Source organism: Rhinolophus ferrumequinum, chromosome 14 (genome assembly GCF_004115265.2).
Source record: "Rhinolophus ferrumequinum isolate MPI-CBG mRhiFer1 chromosome 14, mRhiFer1_v1.p, whole genome shotgun sequence".
NCBI classification, from domain to species: Eukaryota; Metazoa; Chordata; class Mammalia; order Chiroptera; family Rhinolophidae; genus Rhinolophus; species Rhinolophus ferrumequinum.
In genome coordinates, this window is record NC_046297.1 from 8191291 (window position 1) to 8208994 (window position 17704).

General features: G+C 36.1%; 1 protein-coding gene across 1 annotated transcript in view; it reads right to left on the reverse strand.

The window, feature by feature from the left end:
• Positions 1 to 10175: 10175 nt before the first annotated feature.
• Positions 10176 to 17704, reverse strand: part of PI15 (peptidase inhibitor 15) — a 28978-nt gene continuing 21449 nt past the window's right edge. Inside the window, exons 4-6 of the mRNA XM_033126450.1 lie at positions 17135 to 17267; positions 16897 to 17012; positions 10176 to 13835 (exon numbers count right to left, since the gene is read on the reverse strand). Coding sequence (XP_032982341.1) covers positions 13700 to 13835; positions 16897 to 17012; positions 17135 to 17267 — 385 coding nt within the window. The 3' untranslated portion in view covers positions 10176 to 13699. The remainder of the gene's footprint in view (positions 13836 to 16896; positions 17013 to 17134; positions 17268 to 17704) is intronic.

Sequence of the window (17704 nt, forward strand, 5' to 3'; positions counted from 1 at the left end):
GATCAAAACATATGGTGAATGTTTAAATTTAGAAAAATGTATTACAATGGAAGATACGTAGCCATTCATTCCTCTCAAAATACTCACCCTCGCTTTGAACACACTTATCCCACAGTTCTTGCCACTTTCTGAAGTAGTTTTGGAAGTCCTCTTTTGGGGGTGTCTTTACTTCATCCTCCATCATGACAACGCTCTGTGTCACCCATCGCTTCTGGTATGGCAATTTCTGTCAAATAAAAACATTATGATGTGTCCTCATCCACCTTATTCACTGGAGCTGGCACCATACGACTTCTGGATCTTCCCCAAAGTCAAAATGACCATGAAAAGTAAATGTTTTGAATCGATTCAGGACATCAAGGCAGCCACGACAGCACAACTAAAGACACTCACGAAAAAGGACTTCCGGAACTGCTTCAGGAAGTGGCAAGAACGATGGGATAAGTGTGCTTGACGCCATCGGGGGATACGGTGAGGGGGATTAATGGCAATGTGTCTTTTACTGTAATATTTATTTTTTTACCTTAAACATTCACTGTATTTTGATCACACCTCATATAAGCAAAATCACATTAAATCTCTCTTTCTCTGTCTGACATACCCCACTCAGCACAGTACCCTCCAGGTCCATCCATGGCACAGCCGATGGCAAGAACCCATTCCCTTCCATGGCTGAGCAATATTCCATTGTATATACCTACCACCTCCTCTTTATCCACTCATCCATCGATGGACGCCCAGGTTGCTTTCCAATGGACATCATGTCCATTACAAACAACATTAAAGCTGTCACTTCATCGTTGAGCACTGCTTTACTTGCATCACCTAAGCATTTGTGTCCTTTGTTGTTGCTGTTGTTATTCAGTTAAAAACATTTTATAATTTCCACGTAATTTCATTTCTGACCCCTTCATGAAATACTTAATTTCCAAACATTTAGGATTGTTCGTTTATGTTTATCTTATTTTTTCTAGTTTAATTCTATTGTGATCAAAAGACATAACTGTATGATTTCAGTCTCTCAAAACTTGCTAAGTCTTACTTTCTGGCTCAGCAAATGGTCCTGTGTAATAAATGACCTATTAACTCACAGACAGAGCATTGTTCTGCAGTTGTTGGATGAAGTCATCTATATGTTTCAAGTAAGTCATATTTGTTGATCATATTTTCTATGTTTCTTCTGGTTGTTTTTTATTTTGTCTACTGATCCTATCGTGTTCTGAGACATGCGTTAAACACTCCCCCTCCACGATTGTTGAATAGTCTGTTTTGTTCTGTTAGTTCTGTCATCTCTCTATACTGAAGCAATGTTACTCAGTGCATAAAAACTACAATTGTTATATCTTCTGGTGGAATCAACATAATACGAGTCTTTAATGTAATTGCTGATATAGTTGGATTTTAAACTAATATCCAGCCATTTATTCTCCATTTATTCTATCTCTTCTTTGTTTCTTAATTCCTTCTTTATTGACTACTTTGGATCCATCATTTTCTTTCCATTTTCCTGTTTTATTAGGCATCTAGTTTTACATTCTCTTTATCGTTTCTTTAAATATTGCTCTAGAGCAGGGGTGTCCAAACTTTTTTCAACGTTTTTTACCAAGGGCCATATGCAGTAAACTACACAAACAGCCGGGCCACTCACTCGAGGTGAAGGACGTGTTGCCTCACCTGGTTTATTTAAGTAAACTAAATATATTTTTGGAATTTGCTGCGGGCCAATTAAAAATGGATTGCGGGCCACAGTTGGCCCGCGGGCCGCAGTTTGGACACCCCTGTTCTAGAGACTATGATTTCTTAAATTGTTACTGAAATCAATACTGCTACCATTTCCTCATCAATGCAAAAACCTTAAAACAGTTTAATTCCACTTACCCCCTTTTATATTATTGTGTTGTGATATATATTATTGTATATACATTATAAACCCCACACGATATCATTATTATTGTAATATTAAACAATATTTATTTGTATTTACTCTCATACTCACTTTTCTAGTGTCCTTCTTTTCTTCCTGTAGTTTCATTATTCCTGCTAGGGTCTCCTTTTCTTTGTATCTGAAAAACTCTTGTTAGTACAATATAACTACAATGTAAATATAACTACAATATAGTTATTCAGACAACAATTTTCTCAACTTTATGTTTTGTTTTGTTTTGTTTTTAAATCTGCAATCCTGTTTATTTCATTTTTAGAAGGATGGTTTCTCTCGGTATGGAATTCTAACTTAGAGGCTTTCTCCTTTTGATACTTTACAGACATGATTCCCTTGGATTCCATTTTCCATGGTTTCTGTTCAAAAGTCACCCATCAGTTTTTTTAATATTAATGTTGCTCCGTTAATACCAACAGATCTTTATTTCCAGTTGCTTTTGACATCTTTCACTGTGTTTGACTTTTCTCCATTTGACCGTGATGTGCTTAAGTGTGGATGTCTGTATGTTATGATCAGGGTTGTAAATCTTTTAAAATCTATTGGCAAATGTCTTACGTCACTTTGGGGGAAAGTTGCAGTAAATCGGAGGAATGTATAAACTTGAATTATGACTATGGATCATGGAGAAGGAGTATAAGGGGAGGGGATTTATGTCAGGTATCATCTTCAGAAAGCCTAAGAGCCCACACTCACAATTCCTGGGTCTCCCCTAAATGTCCTCTCTTAGGATATTGAATTTTAGCACATTTCATACTACACTGTAACTAACTGTCTATCTTTTTCACTAGTAAAATGAGCAGAACGCAAATAAAACTCTTTTTTTTCAGTTAGTACAAATGTATATGTATATTAAACATGAAAAAATATTTTATGCCATTATATATTTTTAATTGATTAGTTTTTTGTTTTTGTATTTTGCTTGTTTTTTATTTAAAAAAAAGCTAGAAAATTGAACAGGTGCTTTAAAATGCCTGGAATAGTATTTAATTACTAGAATTGACTAAAAACAAATTATTTACCTTATAAAGTTATATTTTACCAAACATCATTACATTTACTTAACAGGGAGATCAACTCATACATTGTAATTGGATTCTAATTTTTTATTAAGTAGAAACTACTTTTAGTCAATTCAGCTTTGAAAATACTTTTAATTAAGCATAAGGTATAACACTGAATAATATTTTTTTTAATATTTACAACCCTGTATCACATACTAAAACTCTTAAATAGTCAGTGTTTCTCTTCGCCTTCATTCTCAAATATCTTCAGGAAAATCACCACCCACTTGCCTGTTCACCTGCAGAATGAATTCCATTACTTTGTCAAAGGTTGGGAAACAACCTTCCCACAGTCTCGGCATAGATTTGGTTACATGCATTTTTATTTAATATAAGTCGTGGAAAGGAGTATTAAATGTGCCTCTGATACATAATTCTTGTAAGTTTTCAACAGAATGATGCTGCAGATAGTTACAACAGTGGCATCTGTTGGTGAGTCACGTACCTGCGGATATGTGACTAGAGCAGAAATAATGTGGCCGCTTGACCACAGTCTCGTACAAAAGCATTAGTTATTTCAATAGTGATGGTTATTCTGTGATAATACTTCGTGATACAAAGACGACCCTAGCATAGACTTGTAGTATAATTAAAGAGAGTTTTAGAATTTATGAATACGCATTCGGGAAGCTAGGAGATAAACGCAATGATAGAGATACAGCTCTAGTGCTCTTGGTGCTCAAAGGAGAGAGAACAACTTGTAAATGGAGAAACCAGAGATTCCCAAAGGAGGTTAAATTAAAGCCATGTGAGCAGGATGTGTGCCTTGAAGGTCAAACACGCACACACACGTGCACATACACATACATTCAGACAATGTCAACCATAAGAGACTAGACACAGCTGTTGAGACCTTTAGGTTAGGGTATGAGTGATATCGGACAGTTTCGTTCATCTATAGAAAAGGTGTGTGAAGCAAGAAAACATAAATGAAGGAAAAAAACATAAATACAAGCTCTCACCTCAGCATAGGGGCAATTAAATGCGAGGAAAGGTTGTTTGCATTTGTTCTGTAGGGGGAAGAAGAAAAAGAAAGTATTAGAAGATGGGAGCTATGTGTTGGGGCCTCAGAAACGACTGATGTAGCAATAAGTTGTGCCATAAATTCAGTTTCTCAGACATACTTATGAAGCTGTTATTTCTCACTGGAACCACTCAAAAGTCCCAGAGACAATCGAGGTCACAGAGAAGAATTTCATGGAGAACGGAATGAATTACTTCTTTGTGTGCAACAGACAGATTGAAGGTAGAAGTGCTAGCTATTCTCAGTACATAGATCCCAGAAACCTCCCCAGCCAGTTTCATTTGATAAAGAGCAAGCATGTAAGTGTTCACACAAACTTCACCTCTTCGGTGAAACCCTTCTGGACAACCCCACCTAAAGTACCCTCAATCCTTTCATCCCCTGTCACCTTCCTCTCCTTTATTTTTCTGCACAACAGTGATCTCCGTTGGGTATTTAATTATGTATTTGTTGGCTTATTCACACTTAACGTGTGAAATGTGCTTGATAAATATTTGTGGATAAACTAATGAATTAGAAGACACCAAGAATTCGTGGGGAGCCAGGATCAGATGTCGGTGAATACAGGCGGCACATTTATGAATCTGAATAATGAGGCACCAAAACGTTGATAAGACAGTGACTATTTGTTGTGCTATTCTGGGCTTGGAAGAAGAGTGACAATACCCAAGAAAGGATGAGTGACAGAACAAGGTCTTAATGAAGGTGACCTGACCCTCTACATTGTGTTTGAACACAGCGGTCGGAGTGATCCTTCTGAAACGTGTCAGATCATGGCACTTTTGACCTCCCTGACCTCGTTCCAACACTGCTTTCTTCCCTAACTCCGCTGCAAGTCTGTAGACATGGCCAGTCTGGTGCTGCCACAAGGGCTCTGCCCTCCCTTCGTCCTCTGCCTGGAAACTTCTTCCCCAGAGGTTCACATCGTACAGATGCTCCTCCATTTATAATGGGTTACATCTGAGAAATCCATCAGAAATGGAAAAGACCGTAAGTTGAAAATGTACTTAATACATCTGGCCCACTGCACTTCAGCGCTTACCCTCGCCTGCGTTAAATGTACTCAGAACACAATGTGCAAAATGCACTGGAACACCGTCCACTGTTTGGTGATCACCTGGCCGACCGGGAGCTGTGGCTGCATGCCGCTGCCCAGCCTTTGTAAATCCTAGCCCAGGAAAAGATCCAACATCTAAATTTGAAGTATGGCTTCTATGGAATGCATGTTGCTTTCGCACCACCGTAAAGTTGAAAACTCGTAAGTCGAACTATCATATTCAAAAGTCGGGGACCATTTGTGTATGTGTAGGTATGGATTCCACATGGTGGTCTCCCTCAAACCTTGAGTTAGGCGGAGTCAGGTGGCTTGAGTTGTTAGGCGGACTGCAGCTGAGGTGATTCCAAGCTTTACTTTGAGCGGTGAATGGCATAGAGACAACCATCTGGACAGTAAATGCGCTTGGCACTACAGGATTGTCACAGAACTGAGGGCTTGTGACCGTTCAAAGCTAAAGGTAGGAATTGTCAAAAAGAAGAGATCTTGAGTTAATAACGTTTTAAACTCGTATTTAATATTTTAATGTTACTTAACTTTTTTTGGAAGGTGTACTTCTTTTCCCAAAGTATGTTCCAAAAAAAAAAAAAAAAAAGAGTAGCTTTATTACTGATTTGCATTATTCTTTCTCCTCTTCCCCGCCCCCACTAATAATACTACTGAGAGACTGCTTAATAAAGGTAAATATCTCTTTGCAGCTCTGTCTTTGCAACATTTTTCACTAAGGATGTACACTCAAAATGCTGTGCTTCAAAGTCACTTAGAATATTTTTTTCTCCCCCGCATCCAGTTCCCTTCTTACTCCTAAAAATAATCACTTTTATTTTTAAATTTAACTTGATTTTCTTTTTGCAAAATTTTCTTTTTGCAAATAAAGACACATAAATGCATGTGTGTAGATATGTATTATCCCCCCTAACCTTTCTCACAAGGGTAGCGTTCTACTGTGCACCATGCTTTCTCACTTAATAGCATCCTGAGAGACCACTCTACTAGTTTATGGAGAGTTTTCTCATTCTGTTTTTCAGTTGCACAGTATTCCTTATGTGCATATACCATTCAGCTGGTCCCCTTCTGATGGGTCTTTGAGTTGTTTCTAGACTTTTACTAGTACAAATAATGCTGTAACAAATAACATGTATCCATGTCATTTCATATATTGCCGGTGTATCTCTGGAATGGATTTGTGGAAGAAGAATTGCTAAGTCAAAGGGTAAATGTATATGTAATTTTTCAAGTTACGGACAGATTCTAGGGTTTGTAGAATTTTCACATACCTTTTGGTTTTAGAATTAAGTAGGGTTATTGCATTTTTATGTACTTTTTATCTTTAGAAAAAATCATTTTGAAATGATAATTAAGTACATTGTTCAATTCGTTATGTAGAAACTCAGAGAACAAGTCTCTGTCGGCACTCCAGTTTAATAGCACTTATGTGTCCCTGATATGCTGGCATGTTCCCTCCAATTAATAGACTATTAAAGAAGACTATATGCCAGGACCCTATTCCTCTTTCAAAGGAGAGAACTGAGGCCAGAAAGATTCAACTAGGTTGGCAAGTTGTCTCCCGTTGGCCACGACAGGGCCAGTCACTCCTTCAGTGTTGGCTCAACAGTGTAAGCATGGCTCAGGAAAGAGTCGGTGCCCCTGGCACCACAATGCCAGGGTTACTGTCTGAGGAGCCCCTGGGTCAGAATCCCTGACAGTGGGAATAGGCTTTGCTCCCAGTAGAAAGTCAGTGTTTGCCTTGCCAGACTGAGCTTGCTTCTCATGAGTTCGTCAGCCATAGTTCTCATGGGTGGGAAGAAGGAGCAGGATCAGCCCCCTGCCCTTGTCTACACTATGGGAGGTGTGAAAGAGTAGGAGGACACGGCTTCATTAGCATCCATCAGTCCTAATCTGAGGCTAGAACCTGTAACACACGCACACGCACGCACATCAATGAATGGAGCCCTGTCTCCTGTAGAGATGGACAGAACTTTCCAAACATGTGGGTTGCCAATTGGAGACTAGAAAGAGGAGGGAATGAAATGAAAAGGACTTGCGAGAGAAAGGGAAGCTGGGAGAGGGCTACCAGGCTCCTGGGGGAGACCCTGTGAAAAGGCATCCATTAATGAGGCCTTCTTGTCTTGTGAGGTATGGTAAGGAGAAATTTAACATCCTGGATCCAGGTTCTTCTCAGCGAGCTGGCCTCTGAGCTCTACCATCTCACCAGAAAGGGGTGACCCTTCCACAAGGCAGAGCTACCCTGGGAATGATGGCCTTGGGCCAACGAGTGGTTGGAGAGGGTGCCTCTTCCCCCAGAAACATCCGTGGTTTCGCTTCAGGCCCTCGGTGTGGGGAAGCATAAAAATATTTATGTTCAACCAATGCAGTTTTCCTCCGGCAGAACTTCTTGGTATATTGTTCTTTTCCTCTTCCTCCATGGAAATGTCTCTTATATTGGTATTTCAAAATATTTTTTGGAATTAAGTAGAGAAAGAAGGGAAAAAGAAAGGAAGAAGTCAGGGTAGGGAGGAGGAAAGGAAAACAGAAGAGTTGGTGTATTTCAGTGATGCACTCAAGATATAAACATTGTTACTGTAGAAAAGTAGATCATTTCTTATCAAAATTACAAGATCGTTTCTTATCAAAATTACCTTGCCCTCTAGTTCTGAATCTATTTTATAACTCTATTAGAAAACAAGAAAACAACTTGAAAACAAAACAATTAATTATAATCTTTTATTGAGAGAAAAAATAATATAGCCGAGCTCAAAAAGCTACACTTGTTATGCTTTGTAAGGACAGAGGTTTACACAGGTTTCATGTATGTACACATTCATGACATTATATCACAATATCGAACGGCACCTTTCACTTGCCACAGTGTTAGGTAATGAATAAAACTCATCCAAATTCATCTTTTTAATAAAAAATATCTAAAATGATACAGTATATTTTAGGATTATGTACATATTTGAAACATTTAGCTATTTTAAAAAACACATTATTTCCATATGTGCATCACAATTACCTCTAATTCTCAAAATATTATGGTACCAAAATTCTGTTTGTCAAGTAACACAGCACAAGATGGTATAACCAAGCACCAATTAGAGTCGGCATTTAATTCTCCCTCAAACTAAGAGGCTTCTAACACATGCCATGGGAAGTGGGTGTTTAAAAGAATCATTGAAATAATTAAGACCCTGCATTTCTTTTTCTTTAATTAGCTAACTATTTTAGAGAAGATGGGGGAGCAGGGTGATTTAGATCAATGGTTTTCTGTTTCGTGGAATCCAGGTCTCTCAGAAGAAACTTCCAAGGCACAGGGGAAGATTCAGGGGATAAGCAGGTCCATTTTATACATATTAGATGTCAGAACTTTGTACAGGATTGAGACCATAGAAACGCCTCTATTGCTTTAAAATAAGTTTGAAAATACTAATTTGGGAAAATGCTTTATAGCTTATTTTATTTGGCTATGCTAACATAGTTTAAGAAACATCTCTTTCAAAACAGATTATCACACTCAGTCAATTAAACACCTTACCTGAAAGTTTACCTAAGAGTCCGGCTTTCATTAGTTACAGGTAATATGATTCTAAGCTTTTATGTACAATTGTTAGGCAAAAAGGATTTTGAATTGAATAATAAAACGTTGTTATTGGCTCAATGGTATGACCAAAGGATATTATCAAATTATAGACCAACAAGTAAAGGTAGAAAGATAGTCTTTTTATATATGGACATTATTATTTTAACATACCTCCTTTTTATCTTATGTACTATGCAAAATAAAAATAATTTATTGTTTCTGAAAGTGAGACACACGTATTACAATTCTGTTTATTAATTTTAATTCTAATTGTATTTATAATGTAAACCAAATGAAAAAATATGCTTTAGCAATGCCTTGTTAAAAAAAAAAATACTGTAATAAGCACCTCAGAACTGGAAAATCGTGAAAAACATTGTTTAGGAAAGTGGGGATCAAGATATATTATCTCTCGTATACTCTTAGAAGTTCGGTAGAGTCAAATATTTTTAGATGCTGTCAGATTTAGAGAGTCTTTGAGAATTCTAAAATGGTACAACAAATTTGTATTAAAGAGAAGAAATGGCTTTTGTTATAGGCCAAGTAGCCATCAAGAATTTGTTTTGACAACCACCAGAGGGAGCCAGTGACTGCAAAATGGTTGGTCTAGGTGAAATCTAACCTTTAGGCGATATTTGGACATTGTCCAGCAAAGAAATGCCTTAAAAAATAAAATTGATAACTTCTAAAAATATGCACTTATATTCTGTAACACCTAACAACTGTCAGTTCACTGGCCTATTTTTAGTTAATATTAATTTAACAGGAACTTATTAGTATTTCTGAATCAGGAATTGACTGGATAACACTTTTAACAGTGAATAAAAACAGCATCACTAAAGCTATTAATACTAACAAATCATTTAGCACCATATGTTTAGCACCAGAATAGATGATAGTTCACACTTAATAAAAACTGTAACTGCAAAGAAACCTCAAAATTGTAACAATTTTGGTGGTTGTAATACACTTTCAGCACCATTATTCACTTAACTGTTCAACTTTCTGAGGTTTTGACTGACCTCTCATAAGCCAAAGTTATACTGGTGACATGCTATTTAGAAATCATTTTGCATGTGTTTAAATATATCGTCCCCATACATAGAATGACAATTAAAAAAAAAACATAAAAGTAAAGCTACTGTTAGACTTTGATAGAAATCTAACTTTACTCTCCTTAAACACTTCGATAGGTAAAAGCTACCATTCTTGTCAAGATTTTCCTCCCATGATCCTGCAGGACTTAGAGAAGGTTCTTATACAAGGGGGAGAACACGGACCACAGGCTAAGCATTACTTTTCCTTCATGGACACGTTCAAATTATCTGTTTAACTTATGCATTCACTTAAAGAGCAGAGTATGAACACAAAACATTTAAACAGGCCTAAATGTGTATGCCATTTGCTTACATAGATGTTATAAACTGATTTAACACAAGCATGTGTTAATGAGAAAATATATATATATATATATATATATATATATATATATATATATATATATATATATATATAGTTTCAATTCAAATATTCTGAGTACATAGTATTGGTTGAACGGGCCCTAGCATTTGGTGAACTCTGTGCCAAAGCTGCATGGAGTTTTCAAATAAATGAACGTTTCCATGGTTTCAAGGGAACATTACAGCACTGCCAAATGAAGTTGGTGGGGACGCTGTGATGGGCCACAGAGTAATGATATTTAGACGACTGAACAGAAGCAAAAAAGATAATAATAATTGCTTCTGCCACATTTTAGCAGCGAGCTCAGCTGTCATAACTGAGAATATCAAGACTGTGCCCACACAACTCAACTACAATTCTATAAAGAAATCCATCAGTGTAACAGCTAAAATTGTGATTTTTCCAGTCTTTTGATGATACGAAAGCCAAAAAAAATCTATCTGTGACAGACTTCTTCTTCTTTTTTTTTTTAATTTTTCTACTGAATAAAGGGTGGTCTGAGAAATCAATACCATAGAGAAGATCCGTGCTGTAGAATATGTATGTCCATTACTATTTGTTTTGAATGAAACCTTTTGAAATGAAAACCTCAATACTGACGAGTTAAAGCTGCTCTTATGAAATAGCTTAGTCCAGACCCTTTCTGCGTCTGGGAATTACAGTGAGAAATAGCGATGCTAGCACCATTGTGGCATGCTGTGAAAAATATGACGTGCTGTGGGGATACGAGCAAACTTTCATTTGCTTTCGCCTAGGAAATAAAGCATTTCACATGGCCACATTCTATTATCAACTTTAAAAAATACAGATAGAATAACAAATATACCCGTTATGTTTTCAGCTGAGTTGTTGTTAAATTATAAATAAACTTACAGTTCTAGTTGTGATTGGAACGAACCGTTTGTAAATGGTAAGTTTGTAGACCTTAGACTTAATCTGATATGTGTGATGAGTAACTGGATTTTTGATGCATTCAAAGCTTTGTAGTTAAGATATTTTTGTCTTCACACAACATGGTAAGATGGGATTCCTCTACATTGTTGCAATTCTAGACTTTTTAGTTAATTCTAAAAATCCATTCATATAAACATTCATTACATTTTAAGTCATTTTGTGCGAAGCTGGGATAAACACAAAGAATATCGAGTTTCTGCCAAAAAGGAGCTCATGAAAAACTTAATTTTATCTTAAATAAGTTTCATATTAATGATAATTTTAATATAACTTCTACTAATATGGTAATTTTACCTTCTTAGGACTCTCTGTGAAATACGTAGCAAATATAATTCTTTTCTAAAACTGAAAAACCAAGCCACAAGAGTAAGCCAGCAACAGAACTAGAACTAACAATAATCACCTTTGGTTTAATAGTACTTTTGCTACTTCTGTAGAACTAGTATAGCAAAGTCAAGATTGGGAATACTTTCTAGATAAATCAAGCAGACATCCTACTAATGAGATTTCTCTCCAGTTGCCTGTTGTATGTTAGATAAAAGTTGGATTGGGGCCTGAATCATATAATTATTTCTGTTCTTCATTTGAGGCTCCAAAAATATTTATTTCTAATAAAGTCTATATATGTGCCCAGAAAAGCAGAGTGGCATGATATCAAAACATTTGGTCACCATATTCAATTTGTAAGGAGATCAGGCCAATCGATTGTCATCATGTAAACCTAAACTCCAGATGCACAATTACTCCCAGATTGAATGGATTTCATTAACTATCTGTCATCTTTCAATGCATCCACCCTAAGAAACTGTGTAGGGAATTTTAAACAAGTAGCAAATGTGTAGGGAATTTTAAACAAGTAGCTTCCTTCTGTTATTTGCACTCTGGAGCTAACCATGTTTACTTATTCTGTAATTGGATGGAATTATTACATAACCTGAATATCTATCTCTATTCTCTCTCTCTCTCTCTCTCTCTCTCTCTCTCTCTCACGCACGCACGCACGCACGCACGCACGCACACAAAATGTATCCTATGAAATGTCTTGACCCAGATAATTGAGTTCTCTCTGAAAGAGATTTCCTGAATGAGGAAACCTTGCAATTCCAAAATAACATGAGTGAAATTTTCATAGTCACTTTGATTTCCACATTCAAACTTAATTGAGAACTGAAAATTGTTCTTCTACATAGACATAGAAATACAATTTGGTACCTAATCCTTAGACAATGTTGCAAAGAGGCTACTTTAACGAACCGTAACCGTCTGGGGTGTGCACGCAGGGTCTTTCATAGATGTGCACAGACCCATCATGAGTAGATTGATTCTCACCAAACAATGACAATGAAGAGATGGAGGTGCCCTCAGCATCTCAGTATCTCCTTCTGGCATCCCTTACCTTCTGCTGACAGGCCTCACGATATATTAGACCCTCAAGAGAGGCCCTTCTGAAGCTCTCCACCTAGTGTTTTGCACAATAATCCTATTTCTGTGACTTTTCATATCTGTCTCTTAAATCTTACTCCTCATGGGCCTCGTCAGTTTTCTTAGAGTCTTGCTTTCTGCTTTCCAAATTCACAACTGTCTGCCCTAACCCAGTAGTTCTGGAGCAGCGTCAAGTCTCCCCAGACTCTTCTAGTGCCCAGGACTGTAGCTAAATTTCCGTGCTAATTGGGAGCCTTACTTGTTACACAGCGTGGCTGCTCACCTGTTACAACGATAGGTGGCCATCATGGCCGTGTTCACTTCCTCAAAGCACCACGGAAATCAATTTGTTTAAAAACAAATCATCATTTTACAGTGAAATCATTAGGCTGCTTTATTGCCTGAATATTTCCGTGAGCTTCTTGAAGGCAGAAACCATACCTCATTATCCTTGCATTATCAGAACAGAACCACCAGCGTGCTTTGCACATAGTAAGCACTCAACACACCATTACTGATTCAGTAGAAGAGATTAAGCAAAAGGCATGATTTGAAACGTATGTAAGTTTGAGCATATCCTGTTGTGAGTCCAAATAAGATAAAACATCTCCAGAATGAAGTCTGTGATGGCTTAATTAAATTATTACATCCAGATATCACTGAGTTATTTTGCAAACGATCGTTTTGTGGGTATTATAAAAATGAGTGCTGAAGATGCCCTACCCCCTCATGTATATTTTGGAATAGAAATTTTTTTCTTATTTCCCTCAAGTTAACTACTGAATCATGATTATCTATGTGTTACAGCACTGATTATATGTTTGTGTATGTATATACATATACACATAAATGTGTACATTATATATATATACACACATGCATTACAAGTCAAATCGATTTTTTATTCCCTAGAAACAGAACATAATTCTTTTGGAAAGAAGTTTTGGAATTGGATGCATCAACTATGTCAATACTACATATACAATATTTTAATTTAGGCTTAGAGGTAAGAAAATAGAAATGAATATTTTGATTATCTCAAAAGATTAAACAAACATACTAGACAAACACTAATTTATACAATGAATAATAAAAAGAAAACAAGATTATTATAAAATATGTATAATATGTGCAAAACTCAATATATATATAAACCTATGATTCCCAGAAACCAGTCTATTTCCTGGAAGCAAACATAAGCTTATTTAAACCAGTATAGGTAGTTTGACGTTACTCCTGGAAAACAAAGATTGTCAGTACAAGATCCCCCGTAACTCGGAGGACAAGCTGAACATGGTACCCCTACTTTATATGGTGCTTCTCCAATCCAGTTGCCCCTAGAAAGAAAAAGGGCGGGAAAAGGAAAAAGATAGCATTAGTGTTACTTGCCCATTTGAAGAAATTTGATTGTCTGTAATCACGTGACCATATGCATTGACATGTAACGATCTTTTTGAAAAGTTTGTCATTTTCGAAAGGCGCTGAAAGTTACATCCGTTTCTTTTTTCTACAGTAACTTATTCTATATCTTTTTCAATATTTTCTCTCTGAGTTAACATTATCTCAGTTTAGAGATAAGAAGTGAAGCACCACAATGAATGGTGACATAATTCGTCATCTGACACCAGGCTTGCTGCTCAGTCCAGTCACGCCCTCTGTCCCCTTCCTGGAGCTGCCTTCTAGAGTACACAGTCAGGCCATATTCACTGCTCAAAGACTCATGCCTTACACATGCATATATTTCTAAGCTTAGAAATGCTTAAGTGAGAAGGAAGTTGCCATAAGCACAAACAATAAGTCATATATGTTCACAAGATTGGTTTCTAACGTTGTAAAATATTTTAGATTCTCAGTATTTATACCATGATATATATTCTCTTAGTAAGAGAATAATGGCTCTTAGGAGCAATTAAATGTGATTCCAAACCTTTTCCAATATGTAAAGTCATAGCCTTTTTTTTTAAGTAATGCTACTCATTTTTTTAATAATGAATACATTCAACTGAATTCCTCTGTGTTCTCAACATTTTTCTTTATCTGTTTTGATGACCATGATCAACGTAATGTACCAATTCACCATTTAGGGTAAAAACAGCCACATCGACTTACTATTATTTGGCTCCTTTAATTATGAAGAAGGTAATAAATATATTTTCATTAGTATTGCGATTAGTAACTGCAATACTAAGAAATAGCAGTATAACCAACAATATGAAGGAAATTAAATGGTCAGGAGAAAATTTGGTGTCAATAATAAAAAGTCATAGTTGAAGATAAGACAAAAGTAGGTAAGAGGCTAAAATATGAAACAGATGGTTCTCATCTTCTTTAAGACCCCAGTAAGACCAAGCAGTGACTTAGAAAATGTTATCTATAAGACATGAAAATATCTGCTTAAATCAGTCAGTTAAAAATTCAGACTTTAGTCTACGAAATATCTATAAAAGAAAATGTATCTATAAAGATGAAAAACAGTGCTGATTAACTACCATATTACAGAATGTGATGAGATTCCAAGACCGTCCACGTCTGTTTGGTATATTCTACAGCCTGTCCCCAAATAAGCTTCCTCAAGCATAATTTTGATAATGTCACCAGTTTACGCAGAAACATTCATGAAGACCCATTCTTTTGTGAGCGTAGCTCACTCCTTTATCCTACCCTCTCCCATTCTATATTCATAATCTTATTTCCATCTATAACTTTACCCAAAGCTATAAAAGTATATGGATCCAGCCTATGCTATTTTAATTTCACATTTTTCTATTTATTCTGTATAACTTTTTGACATCATACAGAACATATATTTAGAAACATAAACTTAGGAATACAATTGTGTTATACGTAAAATTTATAAACTTTTACATAAATTACAGATTTTTATTGAATATAGCATAATTATATTCAAGAGTAAATCAGTAAATTGATAAATTTACTAATACTCTTATTTTTACGTCCTTATTTTTCCCATGTAATTAAATTCTCTCTTCCTTTCCCCTTGAAAAACAATTCTGCTTGACATAACTTCATACTGATATTGGAAGAATCCTATTCAAATATAAGGCAGAATTTCAAAACTTCTTCATTGCCTAGGTTTCAAAATAATAATTCTTATTACAACAAGTATAGCATATTAGTACAATATCTTAATCTCTTGGACTCATAAAACAATCAACTCTCTCATCAATGGTATTAGAAAATTCTAATCATTGGCCAAAAGCAGAAAAGTTAAATGAATGAAATAAAAATCTCTTTCATCATATGGGTACTACTTGACCTATTTATGTCAGTAAGAAGGGTAAAAGCTTAATGGGAAAATATAAGGTGTGAAACTGAAAATGTCAAACAAATGCAGCTTAATGCTTTTCGTAATGCAAACACATTCTACTTTCCAAACCTTCCTGTTGTAATAGTTGTGAAGGGGGACCATCGGGAAATCGCTATTTTTCTAACTTTGCAAAAACACTGGCATACTACCATATAAATGAGTAATGCAGTTGTTTGTGAAACATTTTCTCATTCCCTCCCCATACTGGCAATGCTGGAGAAAATCTTTGTTTGGGACTTACTTTGGAAGCCACCAAGAATGTCATAAATCCTTTGCACATTTTGGTATTTACTCCAAATAGAAACAGACTTATGAATACATAGTGCAACCTTTTATCATCTGAAGAGTTCTTGTTATCAAGAAGGCATTTTACCAAATGTTAACACATGCTTATTTATCCTCATACTGTAAAAAATGTTCATAAATATGGCCGTATTTTATAATCTTTAATCAATTTTCACAATACTTTTTTATGTGTGCCAGAGGATGAAATTACTGAATAATTTTTAATACTGAAATTTAAGTCATAGCAAAGCCTCAATTTATAAGAAGTCATAGCATATAAATTTTCCCTTCTGATAATGAATGCCTCCTTAACCATGTATGGAATTAATAAACTATAATTTTAAATTTTACTCTTAAAGAAGGAAGAAGGGCTTGTTTTGTTTCCCTAGTGAAAAAAGGAAGCCGACATTCCAGTACTGAGAGATGAGAATATTGTGGTGTTGATAAATCCCCTAGAAGATTCTTTTCCGATGCCTTTTTTACAGCTATCAAAAGCCTGGAAGTACAGTGTCTATTCACCATTACCATGACAAGAGAAAGATGGCGAGGAGAATTTAGTGTAGCTCCATCCTCAGAATGTTTTGCCTACAGTTTTAGGCCAGAATCCCTTTCCTTGTGAAAAGAAACCTTTCAGCTCATCATTTCTCAGGTAGAAGGGAGTGATGGAAGATTTCAAGATTACAGGCCATTGTAGTTCAGTCTTACTCATATTAAAATAGCTAGCAGGCTGCAGATATTTAACAGCATTGAAGAGTCCGAGCAGTAGAACGCCACCTCGTACTTACTTTGGCGCATAGTTGCATACCAAATAAACTGCACGTTGCCATACAGCTCCCCACACATTCATGTTTTGGCAAGTATGAATTGCACATCCTATCCGATTGGAGGTGGCCCACACCATCTGTGAAAATAAACCAGGGTACCATTATTGATGTCAGAGCTCAGAAATGCACGGTCACCAAAACAGTTAAGAGCATTTTTTTTAAAGTATGAATCAAAAACGAACAACACAATTGAAATAACCTGTGTGTAATGTGTGCACATGGGGCCAAAACATCTCATAGGGCATCTGGGGTTGCAGTCCTGGGGATATGGAAAAGCATAGTCTTTCACTTCATCGTACCATGGCTTGACCAACTGGAGAATAGAGCGATATCTGGATGTCAAGAAAAACCATGAGAAGAACAATGAATATAGCACTGGTCATATATAGAGGACTCACATTTGATTGTAAGTTAATTGTTATTTTACGGATTATTCTTGATGAGTCAAGAGTATACCCACCCCTCACAATTAACTACCACCAACTACCGTGTTTCCCCGAAAATAAGACCTAGCTGGACCATTAGCTCTAATGTGGCTTTTGGAGCAAAAATTAATATAAGACCAGGTCTAATTTTAATATAAGACCAGGTATAATATAATAATATAATATAATACTGGGTATATAATATAATATAATATAAGGCCAGGTCTTATATTAATTTTTGCTCTAAAAGATGCATTAGAGATGATGGTCCGGCTAGGTCTTATTTTCGGGGAAACATGTTAGTAGAAACCTCTAGTCCTCTGGGTAGGGCGAACATAAAATTG